At 40.1% G+C, this 16,955-nt stretch overlaps 1 protein-coding gene across 3 annotated transcripts in view; it reads left to right on the top strand.

Moving 5' to 3' along the window:
* LOC135492405 (uncharacterized) overlaps positions 1–16,955 on the top strand; it is a 72,434-nt gene that overhangs the window by 21,792 nt on the left and 33,687 nt on the right. The window contains exon 1 of one of the 3 annotated variants that reach the window (XM_064778876.1): positions 14,091–14,217. The exons of the other annotated variants lie outside the window; for them this stretch is intronic. Within the exon in view, the coding sequence (XP_064634946.1) occupies positions 14,175–14,217 (43 nt within the window). The 5' untranslated portion in view covers positions 14,091–14,174. Of the gene's footprint in view, positions 1–14,090; positions 14,218–16,955 lie in introns of those variants that run through there. 3 annotated transcript variants of the gene reach the window in all.

Raw genomic sequence — 16,955 nt, 5'->3', positions numbered from 1 at the left:
CGTTAATAAAGCATGCGATGTGTCCAGCGAGCTCTAACATCCTCATGCACGTTTTATTGCTAAAACCTGGGATAACCGTTCGGTATGCATGCCAACCAATCAACAGCTCTTTTGATTTTTCTTGCTTTCATCATTTCAAACATCGAAACGAAGCCCGAATATTTTATGATTTCCGTGCATCTGCTATTGAACACGTTTTAGGTATAAAAACCCTTTGCCAACAGTGAATGTTCGTAAACATTCTAGACAGTTACCTTCAAATAGAAGGATTGGCTGTGAGAAGTCGTCTCGTTGACCTACTTTTCGTCTTTTTCTAACGGGGCTTAGGAATGTTTATAAAGGATTTTGTTAAACGCTTTCCAGCCCAACCTTTAGAAGGGGCGTGGAAGTTTACCTAAAGATGATGCAATTTTTGAATTACCGTCGGCAATTTCCCAAATGATCCAGACCTGTCGTGAACTTTAACATTTTACTCAGCTTGACAATGTGATCAGTGCATATCGAAGTCATATTTGCCTCAAACAAAAGGCAATCAAATGATATTGAGCTGGTCCTTCTATGTATTCTACCTATCATTGTTAATCGATTAAAGAATAAACGAAGTTACCATACCGTCCACTGCCCAGTCCCATCCACACAACAGTAGTGTAGAAGTTTACAATATCAAATTGCACATTGAAGGGGGATAATCCGTCTCGTCCTTTCAGCCCACCATTTGATGGACGCGTAAACAACGTTGGCTTGAGGAGAATGTCAGGCAAGGTGTTTGACCTTTATTCACGTAGCTACATTTGTATCTGCCCAGTTAATGAAAGGTCATTGACCTGTGGTAAATCAATAGACCTTTAAGAGATATTTGACATTTCCCCACTAAGGCGGAAGTATACAGTGACGGTGTGTACCTCGTTTTTAAAATGTCGGTGACTCCCCCCCCCCCTTTGCTCTTGTTAAAGTTCATTTGTATAGTAACTTCTTTCTTTTTCCTCTGTCTCTTAGCGATAATAGTTCCAGCTAACAAAAGATATTACTTAGCGATCATACGCTACAAAAGTCTGACACCAAGATTCCTGTCATCATCGGTCCATGCCATGCTGGCTTCGTAATTTAAGCAAAAAAACTTGGCTGAAATGACTCGTTGAGTCAAACTTAGTTTTATGAGCATTTTTTGATACTCAGCTGCTGATTTCCCGGTATAATCGTGGAGGATTTTACAGAGCTGTGTCCGGGTGTACACTGCAGGAAGTAACAGCAATTTAGAGCAATACATTGTACACTTGTTACTGGCAAGTTACTTTTTTTTACACTTGGCGAGGTATACCTATTTTGTTCTTCTTTGTTACAAGTGATTGATTATTGCTTTAACAAATAGTGCATGTATCGAGTGAGATGTTATGTTCCAATTTATCTCATTTTGGGCCATTTAAAGATAAAAATTAATGGAATTTATGTCCCAGTTTGTTGATTTGACATGATTGCATATCATTTTCACTCTTGCAATGCATTATTCAGAAAGTAACCCAATTTTCCCAGCAAAGAGAACCCGCCCTTTGCTTCATGAGAGATGGCCACGATTGAACTCCCGGTCACTCCTCCTTAGGCATCATGCAATATGGCTTTTAGATTAATAGGTATCGATTATCATATAAGTATCGCAGGGTTTAATGATCCGTGTTAGACAAGATTGCAACTATCGACCTAGTACTTGGCAGCGATTATTAAGCTAAATCACGAAAATCGATTGGCAATCATTCTGTCGAGGAGTTGGCTATGTCTTCGCGGAGCAAAAGCTGTTGTTGGTTCGGTTCTGGTGAAGTTAAGCATTTTTCACTCGTGGCATACATAAGGGTGCATAGGCTGTACAACTCGAAATGTCATCAGATAGGTCGTCCGTTGATGACATTCCGAAACCATGCAGATACTGACGTTGTTAAGCCGCCGCCATATTAACATTTTTGATCATGCGCGTCGGTACCATAGACCAGTCGTACGGCTTCGTTAGGAAGTTCACCCCTCTGTTGGTGATGGAAACTAACTGTAGTGTGGGAGGCGTGACTGGGCGCAGCCGACAGCTTGGCAGTAATGCCGTTAATTACCCTGCCTAATGAGCCGAATGCAATAAGAGTCTCTGTGATGTTAGTCATGAAATGAACTACTCTTACTAACTTGCGTGCAACCTTTTTAATCAGACGTCGATCGGTTCTGTCGCCGTGCCTCTGTGTATTGAAGTTGCGGCTGCCACCATAATATGTTTCTAGTGTACTAGAATTATCAATCAATAGCTATCTGAGACATGTCATTAATTGTGAAGGGAATCTAAATATTGCAATTGCCAAGCAGTCTCGTATCAGAGAATGGTTAATAGATCGTCAGTTACTGCTCCATACCTCACTAAAGTACGTGGTGTACACCTTCGTACTTAGACAACAGTCCGTTTTTTCACCTTCTTAACTCCCTGAAGAAAACTCTGAAGGCAATGATGACTTTGATAGGTATCCGATGATGGCCTGAAATCATTACCCTGTGCTGTTGAATTTACTTGGCGGTCTCTTCAGGTAGAGATCTAGGGCAACTTGCTTAACAAGACAAACACACACAATCAAAGTGTGCGGTAGGCCCTAGTTTGATAATGTAAACATGGCCGTTGAAATGGGTAGATTATCAAATTCTTTCTCCCACAGCTAAGGTAGAGCTGCCGAGCCTGGCAAGCAAGCTAATATCATATTTTTGTTTGAATTACTCCGATGAATTACGAAGACGGCATGAAAAAAAGTGCTGGTAACAGACTCTTAGCCACGGAATTACGTGACCTATTTCGATGCGATCGAATCATTTGGTGAGCAGTGTTCCATCTCGCATCAGAACTTGAAAAAAAACCCTCACTTTTATGCATTCACGGCGTGATTAATCAAGTTGGTATCAACGTGATGAATTATAGGTCTTCAAGTATAGACTGTGTTATTTCTCGATTCAGAAATATTTTAACCGTGCTGAGTAGGATAAGGAAGACGTTGTAGAGTTCGATGTTGAAGTGGCTGGTAAGAACTGTTCGACGAGAGAACAGTATATGCATCAAGGGCAATGGGTTTATAGGTTTAATGTCATGATAGAAGTGGTTAAATGTTGTGGGGGGAAATCCTACAAAATGACTTATTTTAACCAGAAATAAAACACAGTTTTTTTATGATACGTAAAAAGATTGATATGACAAAAAATGCAAATCACAACAAAAAAATCATCGTCGGGTGTCCCCGGCGGGTATCGAATCCGTGTCGCATTGTTCGTAGAAGAACGTAAGCAAAGAACAAGACAATTTGCCAAGAGTAAGTGCTTTATATTAACACTCAGCAAAGTTCTCCTAGCCAAGAACAAGGCTGGTTCGCCTCCGCATCCCACAAAAAAGCCTGAAGACATTCACATTGATCGCACATTTTGATGTACCTTCAATCAGCTAATTCCAAACAAGCCGGGTCAGCCTTGGGCTGACGAGGTTGTGCACTAGCCATACGTCAGTGGAAAAAACATACACCTTTGAATTCTGTCATCCCATCTGATGTTTAAGATGTATCTCAAGCACCGGTTGACGAATATATGTTGTTTTGAGGTTCCTGCCTTTGTGGTCCTCCATGCCAGTACCGTGTACTGGTAGTCGAACCGACTTGATGTTGGAGCTAGAATGCTCAGTTTCGTGCTGCTACTGATAATCAATGACCTCCACACCTGCAAAATAGGAATGTCATCATCCACTGACCGATACACTTTTCCTTAGACGAGAGATAGATTTCAGCTTGTAATATCTCAAAATTACGACACACCCATGCCTTGGGGTCTACACTCCTTCGCCTTGGGCATAAGGAATGCGTCGTGCTGGCAGTCGTTAGTTGATCGGGAGTGCGTCTGAGGACAGTGTCACCTAAGAACACGAGAGATACCCTGGGATGTGAATAATCGATTCAGATTGCCTGATAAAAATACGGCAAGTACAGAGATCGTTAGCACCTTCCTTTAACGGCATGCAATGCAAGCGATCTGTAATCTGAAGGCAAAGTACACTGTACTGTAAATCGTCAATTGTCAACCGCAAAAATTAGTACATGTATTTCCATCGGTTATCGTGCATTATTGGTGACTGAACTTTGAATAAATTAATTTGAAATGGAAATATTCAGTTTTATATAGCCTTCATAGAAAACATCGTCTGTAATTGATTTGTGTGAATAAAAGGGGATTCGCGATATCCTTACCCTGAAGACCATCTTCAAATAATAGGCTAACGTTCCATGGCTGTTCGAACACTCCTAGAAACAAAGTTTTTTGAGCTTGTGAATGCCCTTTGCAAAACAAAACAAACCAGCCTGAAGTCGTCTTCTACGAACTATAGGAAGCAGCAAGCACCAGCGGACAACCCACGTTCCAAACCAGTAACTGGTTGGATATAACTTAACGCGTTCCTGATATAGTTCTAGTGTGAAGGTTCGCACCTGTCGCGATAGAAAAATATAGAGTAGATTTGAGTCTAAACCAATTGGAGTACCAGTTTGAAGGTTCACCCGTGTCTTGGTTATCCAATATATAGCATTCGTCACGACAATACGTCTTCTTTAATACTTCCTTGTTCGTCGCTCTTTGTAAGGGTTGCAAAACCAGCCTAATATACCAGAACGAAAGGACGCTGCATAGACAGTACGGTTTACGGTTGTTGCCTTTATCTCTGTCTGTTACCATCCCAGGTACGCAAAACAAACGCTCAATCAGTGGGTTGTCAGCACAGTTGTATCTTTTCTAATAGCAAATGGCTGTTTTACCAAGTGGGAAACCTGATAAAATCAACAATGGCCGATTTGCGCTGATCATATTGGTTTTCTTCTCGAAGTCATTAGATGAAAACGACTAACTGAACCATGTAAAGAATCTATTCTCCTGGTTCAGAAAGTACTTGTGGGAGGCTGGAAGCTGGTATGCATTCGATTGTCTTGGAGATTTTAAAGATCACCACCTGCCGGCGTTGCTCGGCAGTTTTTGATTGCCTCGACGTGCAGTCAGTGCAAAGATCTCAGGGCGAAGATCACTGACAGACGGAAAGAGATATCATGAACTGCCCATAATTGGTATTGGTGCATCCTCTAACTGTCCTTCTTTGCCTGACAGATTTTGAGGAACACCACGTGCACAGCGCGATCGTTGATAGTCTCGTCGGGCACTGAGTGCAGGATCTCGGGGGAGAGGTGTGCCTATTGCTTATTAGTGTGGATCAGATACCAGAATTGCCGTCGGGAATTTTCTATTAACGTAAATATCAATCGGGTCAATAACAGAATTGAATTTGACATACCCCCTCTTCCCCTCTTCCCGCCCAAATCCCATAATCAAAAGCATTGCTTATATTATGTTCAGGCTATGCATCTGTTTCCACCCCTCGACAGATATAATTCCACGAAGCGATACATTCAAGCGATACAGCTTTTTGTCAATAGATACCCAATTTGAGCAAATAATTTTTTTTGTGGTGGGTTTTATTAGTAGTATTGCCTACACACAATCCTAGTTCAATCTGGTGTACTACATGTATAAATCATAGATTTTTGGACATATGTTACCGCTGGTCCCTATCGGAAGCAGGGGATCTGCGCGAAGGAAACAAGCATAGCATATCGTTAGTGACCTTAAAATTGATGACTGAGGAACTGCAAAATCTGAACTTCTAAAACTTGACATTTTCTTGGAAGCGTTCTGGCCGACATGTACCTCCCAGGTTAAACATGATTAAAAATATGTAAATTTCAAGGTGAGATAATTCGAAAATGTCTGTTCTTGTTCTTGGTTGTTTCGTTGATTGATTAGACACAACCTTTCATGCCGACCCAGTTATGTGGTTCTCTGGATATGCTAATTCGGGTAAAATGCGGAATAATGGATATGTCACCGTTCTGAAGGTGAACAATTGGCGATGTATATCATTTCCAAGCTGTTGTTGTCAGTTAATTGAGTTAGGCAGGTGGTTAACATTGTTTCAAAGAACCTAGGTGATGTATTTTAAATATGTCTCGGGGAATTTTCCGTTCCTACCGGCATTACTCACTTTTTGCCCTAGGCCTAGCCAACTACAAGAAACCGTACCCTAACAACATTTGAAACAACCATATTGGTAAATGAACCCCCACCTCTTCCTTGAAACAAGACCAGTTCCTTGAATGCTGAACGCCAAAGTTCGAAGGATATGATTTTCTTCCAAACATTCCGCGCATAGCACAAGACATGACCCTGTCTGTGGAGTAAGCCATTTTAATGCATTGTACCAGGTACGAATGAAATTTCATTACGGTTGCTTGGTTTGTTTTTGGATCAAGTGAGTCGGGACTCAAAGTGAGATAATTGGCGAACTTCCTCATTTACCTTGTTTTAAAACAAACACATTTCTTTGGTGGTACTTCCCAGACATAGCCAATTGCTCGAGTCAGTGTAGAAGTAGAAAATGCCCCCCTGAAAAAAGTCCGTGGCGTTATTCTGACGGGTTATGGTAAATGGTCGACCGTCAACAGCTAAGACATGCTGTCCTTAGTATTGATTTAAAATCTATATATGCTTGAGATAAATTGTTTCTTCTCGTAGACCTATCTTTACTTACGAACAACTTAAATCAGAGTAATATATAGATCTGAGTTTGCCAGGACGTAGATTGCGAGTAGTTATACCAGTATAATCCAGAAAGATAAGAGACCTTGTCCACATTGCATGAGGACAGAATTCTGTATGGCTGTTAGTAGAGGCCAACAGTTATTTCTGAAAGAACATGGTCCTCCTTCTGCATGCTTATTTGCACAGAGAAAATGCGCATTGCGTTTTTTCGCCTTCTCGTATCACCTTCGAGTTACTTAACCAGTTACCTCAAGGTATCACGGAGGCTCACCTAGACACATGCTGAAGCGTTGTATGCATGGCTTTTTAGAGCACACATTTTTCAGTCTACTTTGGCAATGGGAAGATGCTGCGCGCAAATCCATCCTCGTATTTATTTTGATTTTGAATATCCGATTGACCTTTGAAATTATGTTTTCTTTTTAAAGCCACCGCTGAGACCAAAGGTTTGGTAGAGTCTAAGTTTGTAATGCACCAGTTGAACACGTGTTAGGTGCATGTTTAGTTTTTTTATATGCGCCACCCCTAATACTAAGGTTTAGGAAAGTGCAATGGAAGTGTCAGAAAACGTTCGATGCGTTCGTAACCATTGGTTTCTGTCGGTTTTTTGGTGACGTTGGCCGAGTGATCTGATGATTTTGATTTCTTGACTGCTAGATCCATATCGTATCTCACCTGTGCCACATTTGGGACCTTATGTCATGGTGTGATGGCAGTCTGCGTTAGCAGTGAGAACATCCTTCGATCTGCTTTGAGAATGTAGTGTATGGTATTCAAAGCATTCTGAGAATATCTGGGATGTTTGCTTCTTTGGCCCTGCAACCAGACTTGTGTCGTCACCGACGAAGAAGCGATTATTAATCTCTGATTTCCCCATGATGATTTTCTAGACTGTATAAAATTGTTAATGGAGGAAGTAGGTCAATATTCAAATGTATACAATATGGTACATAAATTGAGGAAATGCTTCATTCAAGGCAATGAGAGTTTTCTTTTTGGATAAATATACATTTTCCTGTATTAACTACTGCTGAGTGAATACCAGAAATCAAATTAATCAATGCAAGATTTATGAATCTTCCCTTGGTTTTTTTCATCTTTGATAGCTTCAACAATGGAATTAGATTTTGTTGGAGGCATTCCTGTAGAAGATGCATTACCTTTAGAGAGCTGATAAGAGTTGATTATTTTTCTAGACCAGTCCGAATAAAAAGCCTACAAAAAACCTATCATACCAACCTTAACTTTACAAGGTGATGGAATGTGATTATATTTTCTTGAGACCTCCCAGAATGTCTTTACCTTTTTGTTGATATCTTGATATCCACACTCCGCTACCATCTGCCGTTACAAGCACATTGATTTTGTATTATCGAAATAAATTCGTTAGAATAAAAGTAAAAGATGATGAACTGGCGAAGCGAATCTGTATTGATTAAGAACTAACTTTAAAAAAATGTCTGAAAGCTAGGTGGAGTTGGACTGGGTAATCGGAGAACTTTCCAAAATGTCTGTACCTTTTTTTGTAGATATCTTGATATCCGCACTCATCTTACTATCAATGTGCGACACACTTTATTCGTGATTAGATTTCGTTAAACCACGGCGGCTACAGTTGCTTTGGCGCTGCTAGTTCCAAAGCGGCTTAGCGGTTGCCTCGACAAGCACAGTAACCAGAGTCTGAGTCCGTATCGATCTGAAGGTCAATAGTCCCCGCTTCAGCAGCATCGCCAGCTAGTGTTTCGTGAAGGCACTTGAATTATGGATAACCTTTCATAAACACGAATTTTCAAAAATCGACCATCCACAACCCTGGAATCCATTGATCAGTATCGTCTACCAATTACTGGTTAACAGAAAATTAAGCATGCCCTCCTAAGATTCACTCAAAAGGAATACAAAATTGACTAAATTGATGGTTCTTGATGGTCATCATAAACGAAAATTTACCGTTGAGAATTTTTTGCGTCCTAGCGCAGTTGATGTTTGCATTGTCTCTGCTCCGTGGTTGGTCGCGCTTACACCAGATGTAGCTATAGACTGCATAGCCAATTGATGCTTTCTCTCCCAATGCAACATTAGACTGCGACTCCTGTCATCCATGGCATATATATAACTTCGATATTGCTGTTCTTGCGTGATCGTAATGAGATTTATTCTCGTAGGCTATTTTACGTCAATTTTGATGCTGGGCAGGTCTCCTTGTCTCGCTTGCCTCCACTCTGGTGTAGAAATGGGTATATATCGATAACTGTAGGGCAACTCATATGATTTCTACTGAGCGGTTTCAGGATAGACCGCCGTTAAGGTGCTTGTGAAGCGAGATGATAACCTATACCGCAGTTGATATCAGATCATACCCCATCTTTTTCTCAATTTGCACATCTCACTAAACCAATCCGTTTTATTTTCCTTCCCAATCCTTCCTCACTTCCTCACATGAGTCCAAGCCCACCTGTGAAGACTGCAACCAGACTCAATCAATTCCTAACATTAATAGATGAATCCCTTGAACGATTATCTGTCCTCAAATGACACGATCAAATGACTATTTAATCAATTCTGTATTACATGGTTGCCGCCTATTTGTAGGTGAGCCTGGAGATAGATTTCCCTGGCTGTTTGTTTCAATAATTGCAGATATAAGAAGACCCAATATTCAATAATTGCGTATCTATTCGCAAACTGCTGTTTGAGTAAATGCTGGCTTATAACAATCTGAGTACAAATAAGCAAAGAAATTTTTTTCACGCGTAGCACTGTAGCAGGCTCACCGTGGGTTAAGCGTGCGGCCTCGGAGTGGTCGCCACTCATGAATACTACCAAGTCGATTCCTACTGAGAGTCAGCGGTCTGATTTTTTTGCTATTTGAGTTGGGCTATTTTTCACCTCTCTCACCCTCAGTGAGTAAAAAACGCTATTTTCGAGTTTTGCAACATTGCCAAATCAAAGTCACATGAAAATCGAGCATGATATTCAATTTGCATTCTCTTGTTTTATCATATCATACAGAATGGTTCCCCTTGCGGCAATAATATGAGTACACGCGTTAAGGCGATTGAAATGTTCCTATTAGCTTGGGGCGTGATCGATCCCTGGCCTAACCTGGTGAGACCAATAGAGAATATCAGGGAAAGTCACAGAGGCAAAGCAAACACACGCCACTAACAGGCGCCTGATCTCATCCTCGGAAAATGCCTCGCCCTGGCTATGGCTGGTTTTAAATGGCAAGACTGGCTGAGGGGTCAGAAGTTTTATCTATATGCTGTCTAGTCTACTGGCTTTGCAACAGCAGCTTTGTCCTTATTTCAGTGGGCCGTGATTTGAGATTTTTTTTCCCAGAGATGTGTATCAAATTCATATAAGATATAGATATTTCCATTTCCTAGCGATTGCTTGAACATAAATTCTGTTATACTGTTGAGGTGAGAGTAAGTCGTTTCCCGAGATGGGCTAGCATCCCATTAGGTTTCTTTCGTGGACCAGTCGTTTTTCTCCCAGGTCGATCTTTGTTTCCGATACCAGCTGCTTGCCCAAGATTATCGGAAAGGTCATCAAGGCAGGTGAAGCCCGTATCACAGCAGGCGTTTGATCTCTTTACATCGGAAAAGGTCACCTTGTCTGAAATAACGACTCTTGTTTTTGGCTCACCGTAGGGGAGTCTATACAATACCGCAGTGTCCGTCGTCCGTTGTCGTCCGTCGTCGTCGTCGTCGTCGTCGTCGTCGTCGTCGTCGTCGTCGTCGTCGTCGTCGTCCGTCGTATCCTAGTTCAAAAACAGTGGCACGTTTCTTAACCGCTAGGCCTATGAACTTAAAACTTTGTACACATGACCCCCTAGGTCAGATGACCCGTGACACTAAATTTCTCTCCGATCTGATTCTCTACTTGGCCACCAGGGGGCCAAATGTGGATATCTAAAAAGTGTGATATCTCGCTTATTAGTGACTTGTTTTCGATGAAACTTTTGTTGTAGGTACTCATAGCAAATATACATCTTATATCATACGGGTTTTTAATTTGACCTACTTTTCAAGGTCACTGAGGTCATATGGCGTAAATTGGCCGTTAGAGTGTAAACTATGGCACGTTTCTTAACCACTAAAGCTATGAACTTGAAACTTGGTACATATAACCCCCTATATCACATAGCCTCTGGTGCTGAATTTCAGTTTGATCTGATTCTCAACTTTGCCACCAGGGGGCCAAAAGTGGAAATCTAAAAAGTGTGATATCTCGCTTATAAGTGACTTGTTTTCGATAAAATTTTTATGGTAGGTACCTTTAGGAAGAATACATCACATATCTTACGGGTTTTTAATTTGATCTACTTTTCAAGGTCGCAGAGGTCAAATGGCGTAAATTGGCCGTTAGAGTGTAAACTATGGCACGTTTCTTAACCAGTAAAGCTATGAACTTGAAACTTGGTGCATATAACCCCCTACATCAGATAACCTCTGATGCCAAATTTTGGCTCGATCTGATTCTTTATTCGGCCACCAGGGGGCCATAATGGAAAAAGTAAGAAGTGCAATATCTTGCTTATTTTTAGTGATTCGTTTTCAATAACATTTTTATGGTAGGTTCTCCTAGCAAGGATACATCACATATCATACGAGTTTTTGATCTGACCTGCTTTTCAAGGTCACAGAGGTCAAATGGCGTAAATTTGTCGTTTGATTGTAACTATGGCACGTTTCTTAACCACTAAAGCTTTGAACTTGAAATTTGATACACATGACTCCCTACGTCATGTAACTTCGGACACCGAATTTCGATCTGATCTGGTACTCAACTCGGCCACCAGGAGGCCAAAACTAAAATAGGTAAAAAGTGCAATATCTCGTTTATTATTGACTTGTTTTTGATGATATTCTTATGGTACTTACTCCAAGCAACGATACATCACATGTCATACCGACTTTGGTTTGACCTATATACTATACATGTACAATGTTTCTTAATCTGGATGAATTACAAAGCACCAAATATCTATACGGTGAGCACAATGGCCCCTGGCCGTTTCATTTGAAGATGGAATGATTGACTGAATGTTTCGAAATTAAGGGACGGAACATGAATTTGTTGTTTAAATTCGAAATTGAAGTGAACCCCGGAGTGAACGTCGCTTTTTCTCGGTCGGTTCAACGTTGCGAATGATTGGCAAATAATTAGACGATTTTTTTAGCTTTGCTTTTTTGATATGCACTTTAATGCACTTCAATTTTGACTTTAGTCGAACAATATACAAGGTATGGCCGTAAAAATAAAAGGGTTTATTTTCGCCAAGCCTCCGAAACATTTATTCCTTTATTCGAGCTCCTGTTCACGATGTCGAATAATGAAATTTATTCTACACCGTTTTGTCAACGCACGTGTCAAGCTATGTAATTCATACGCTGCAATGAAACAAAGGATTTGCCCGCATGCGTTAGCAAAACGGGCAATGAAGTGCATCCTATGTAAATCCACCAGAGCTTTGTTTGGGACTTTATTTTGAACCAACACAACCCATACCATTCTTCTTCGCCGGCTTTCGCTCTTGTGTGCGTTTTGTGTACCATGGCGGTTTCATACCACTGCTTCAGGCCAAGTGACCTTTTCTTCGGCATCCTCTTATCCATTAAATGGTTAAGTTCTAATTATGAGCATATCGAGTATATGTCGTCCTCTGCGAAGTGTTCAACGAAACCGATGGCACTTTAGTCTAATTGCTATTGATCCACTATCAATGTCGAGTGGCAAGTAGAAATCCAAGAGGAACGTAGGTGCTCTGGTGATAATGTATCGGCTAATGATTTTTACGATTATCCCCGCACTTCGCTGGTAACTTGTAAAATTCTCGTTAATGTGCAAATGTGATAATTTCCTGAGCATCAACTTCCCCATGGCTTTCCTCGCTGCTTCAGTCAATGACCTAGTTTTCTAAAATTGTTGCTCATATGGGCCAAGAGACGTGTGATAAGAATACTTATTATATTACTGAAAAATAAACGTTCTTGATATTGCTTCATACTGTGCAATACTGTTTAAGCACCGGCCTTATCTAGAAACCTGCGCTACATTTGGCTATTTCAGGCCAGTTGAAAATACTGGCACTGGACGACCATCGAACACTTGACCTTCTGTTCATCCTCTTTCACCATTGTCCACTGTTTTCCGAACCACGTTTCCCCAAAGACTTCATGATATAAACTACTAATACAAAGAACATATCCTTAACAACAACTGGTCGAGATGGTCGATTTTTGGTTCAAATAAGCATTCTGTCCGCTGTAGCATAGATAAATCGACGTTTTCTCCAGGTGTCCATCTTTCGTCAGCCTTTTTGATTGAACCTGCACGTAATCTGACAATGCAATGCCATGGTCTCGCGGTAATTGATCAATGTGAAACACCTTCGTCATCAAAACGCCGTTACCGAAACCGAGTAATGACATTGTGACAATCTCTATTTTCCTGTCTCGTTTGTCATCATTACATCTTCACCGTACCTTCGAGACGGAGCGACTTGTATGGGTTTGCCAATGGAGCAATGACGTACAGTGCACGCTACAGTGGGTTTTATTATAGATTCGTGACACATGCACAGTCATATCATTATCTGAGCAGTTTAGATCTTTTACCATTATACACTTATCTTCTCTTACCAAGTGAAGCAAACAGTACTTCGCAACTCTTACGAATACAAAGTACATTTATGTAAATGCATTTTATCGAAGATTTATTGAAAATTTCACCTGTTCTCCTTCAACTAACTCATGAACTAAAAAGATGATGGACGGGTGTCTTGTAAAAGAATAGGCAAAGAGCTCGATGACCACAGACATCGTTTGAAATGAAGAAGAAACTTTCCGACCACAGTACTTTTTTTTTTAATCTAGAAGAAAATATTTGGAACCTTCTTTTTGCATCACGCAAATCATACTATTGCACAAACTTCGCGGCGATGCTTTAATAAATATTGAAAACTACTACATTTTCAGTCAGGGCAATCATTTCTGCCTGGTGAGTAGTTCACCTTACTTACACTGTGGAAATGAAAGTGCCCTTTATGTTCACTTGTTATTAGCTTATCCCGCTACCGTTCCTAGTATATTGCCACAACAAGTGCTCTTTCGTTCACTTGTTGTCAGCTCACCCCGTTATCATGCACGATATGTCGTACCAAGTGGTTGTTAATCACTTCCTCGGCCGCCGATACGTATTCTGAATCGATGCTTGGAATCTATACGTATTTCTATCGACAATGCATCAGAATAGTTCTACCAGTATCGCCTAGAGTGGTGTCACTAGTGTCGCTTTATTGAACGGTCTCTCTCGACTGCAACCCCAGGCCACTGTTGCATTCTCTTTCACATTCGACACGATGGATTTCGGATAGAATATCACTCTTTTTGATTAGGATTTGCATTATTAAGGTGCTGGAGTGTGCTTAGGTCTTGGCATGGATTAAACAGCAACTTTCTTATTTTGCAATGCATTTTTTGATGTCTGTTTCTGATAGTCAACGGATTATCTAAGGATATTGCAACCTCACCATGCATATGTGGGCAGTTGCCGAAAAGAACAGGGTGGTGTCAGGTAAGTCATTTCTAAACTTCAGGGAAAATATAAGTCTAACATTTTGCACGCATGCAAAGCTCTGGTCGCCCTTGCGACAAAACTACGCCAGGCGCCAGCGGATATTCAGGATTTAACGATTATGAAATTACACCAGAGCTAGTGCAGTTGGTGTCTTCGGACACGTTTAAAGTTATCTCAACTTGCCACCAAGTAATGAAGTGGCATGCTCATGGCAGTGCTCTCCTTGCCTATAGACCCGAACCCACATAGGTGTTTTACGCCGTGATTAACGCTCTTTACATTAAGCATTCTACGTATTCATTTAAACTATGTGCTCAAATTTACTGCAGCCTGTGGAAGACGAGCTTCATATTTTCAAATCATGGCGACGCTTATGTGGCCCGTACAGATAAAAGACGTAAGATTTCTTAATCATTTCTGCCAATGCTATTGAGAAATCTCGGGAACGAAAAACAGTTTAATGGGATTTCTGTCAATATACTATACGATATTAACTTTAAACGTATTCTGGAATGTTGATAGAATAATAGTGATCTTCAGTGGTGATATGCCATGTCTGATTGAAGCATTGCACGAATAGCCATCATTTCGGTGCATGGTGCATTTTGATTTCAGTAAATGACAGCTTCGGGTTCGCAGATCATTTCAAGTACAGAAATAGGTTGACCTTTTTTACTTTTTCTTTTTTAACTTAATGACTTGATGTATTTCTCCACAGGATATGCGCCATCTTGATTTCAATCGACCCGTTACCATGTTCAATTAACATTCAATTAACACCACCGGATAATTATGCCCTGACAACGCCGCGACTTCGAAATGTCAAAAAATGAATAAATTGTTTTATAACCAGATTACTGTCAGCACCGTCTGTGGCACTTAAGTGGAAGATTAATTGAGTTAACATCAAATGGATAATATGCTGTTACCGCAATGTAATGGATCTGTCTTCGTTGGATGTTATTGATTGTATAAGCGCGGGATTCGATTTGGCCCGGAAATAGTAATGATAACTAAAGATACCAGAAAATGCATTTGACTTCTTAACCATATATATAAATCATAACTGAAAAGAAGAAAGCATTCGGCTTATAATGTTATGATACAGACTCTCTCATTGAATGGTCATAGTCGATTTCCGTATAATTAGCTTGTTTGGGAATTAATCAACACGAAAAAAAAAATCTGTCTGGGCCAGGTTTGACTAAAAAATGACTGTCATTTGTATTAATATGCATGACGCCTCCGTAGATTGCAATCTCATTCAATGAATCAATAAAATAAAATGTATCGTAAAAATACATGCAATATCACTCAAAACGAAACCAGCTTTGATCTAAACTGCAAAATCTCTTACGGCTATATGTACACAAAGTATGAAATATCATACTCGGATAAATCAATAATATGTGAATTATACATGATAACTCAAAGCTGCAAGGTAGTAGCTAAAAATGCAGCAGGCTGAGTTGTTCACTCAATAAGCGATATTTATCGGCTATACTGCGAGTCGTCGAACATTTACATGGACGCATGTATCAATTTTTATTGTTCTGTAAAAAATGTCAATATCAGGTAAAATATTAGAAACTTTTATTTGGTTTAATGGTTTATTTATTAGTTGGACCTTACTGTGCCGATAAACGTAATTTTAGGCAATTTTTAAAATATCCAATTCAATCACAGTTCGAAAAAACCCTTGCTTTGATTTTTCCTTCACCTTTACACATTACAAAAAGCCGTTAAAAAATGTCTCTAAAAATGTAATAATAAACATAAGGTTTCACTCTTCTTTGAGAAGGTTGACATGATCGTAATAGATGATTTGAATGCTGTGTCCGTCACGAAAGGCGAATGGGAGAGTGGACAGCGTGTGTATATTTTAGCTAATGTAGTTGACAAAGTGACATGCCCCCTAAAGACCAATTATAATGTGTCAACTGCACATGGTTAATGATTACGGGCATCTCATATCGTGATATTTGAATATACAGGTCTGCCATGTATGCTTTACGCATGATTCAAATTCTTTTGCAACTACATACATACATCATTTATCTGAAATGACCATGGCACGAACCTGTCCTTAACATTAGGTCCTCATTGATAGCGTTTCCGGTGAAGTCGTTTCCTTGTGGTCATTTAGTGGGCAGTTTCCCTGATAGTTTCAACATCCCTTTGGGTAGCTGTGCAAAAGTTACTGAGAGGGCCGATTTCTTCATTGTTAGATTGTTCTTGATCTAATATTTGAATCCAACACAATTAGGTAAGTGGTTTGCATATCAAATAAGAAAATGCATCTGTGGAGAGCTTCGATGAAAGAAAGTATTTGCAACCATGTGGTATGGTTACTGATATTTAAAAATCTTCTTGGATCCCGATGAAAACTGCAACTGCATCTGTTGAAAAGTACATTTCCCTAAAAGCCCTGAACAGAAGCGGCATGACTGAATTTTAAAAAGGAAAATCTAGTTAACAAATACATCATCACGTTCTTTGCTATTAACTCGTGATGCCTGGAATATCATTTCCCACAATGAACTTTTCATTAAGAAATGCAATTTTCTTTTTGATAAACATCTCATCAGTCAACCTTTGAAAACGCATGAAGGGAACCGCGTAATGAATTTCTGGAACCTTTAGGCAAGCGTCCTTAATCATACGTTTGAATATGTAAATATCTTCCGTTTCATTATTGCCTAAATCTAGTTTCGTATATTTGTTTTTTTGTTGCA

The sequence above is a fragment of the Lineus longissimus genome, chromosome 8, assembly GCF_910592395.1.
Source record: "Lineus longissimus chromosome 8, tnLinLong1.2, whole genome shotgun sequence".
Taxonomy (NCBI): Eukaryota; Metazoa; Nemertea; class Pilidiophora; order Heteronemertea; family Lineidae; genus Lineus; species Lineus longissimus.
This window is presented reverse-complemented; position numbering and strand designations above follow the sequence as displayed.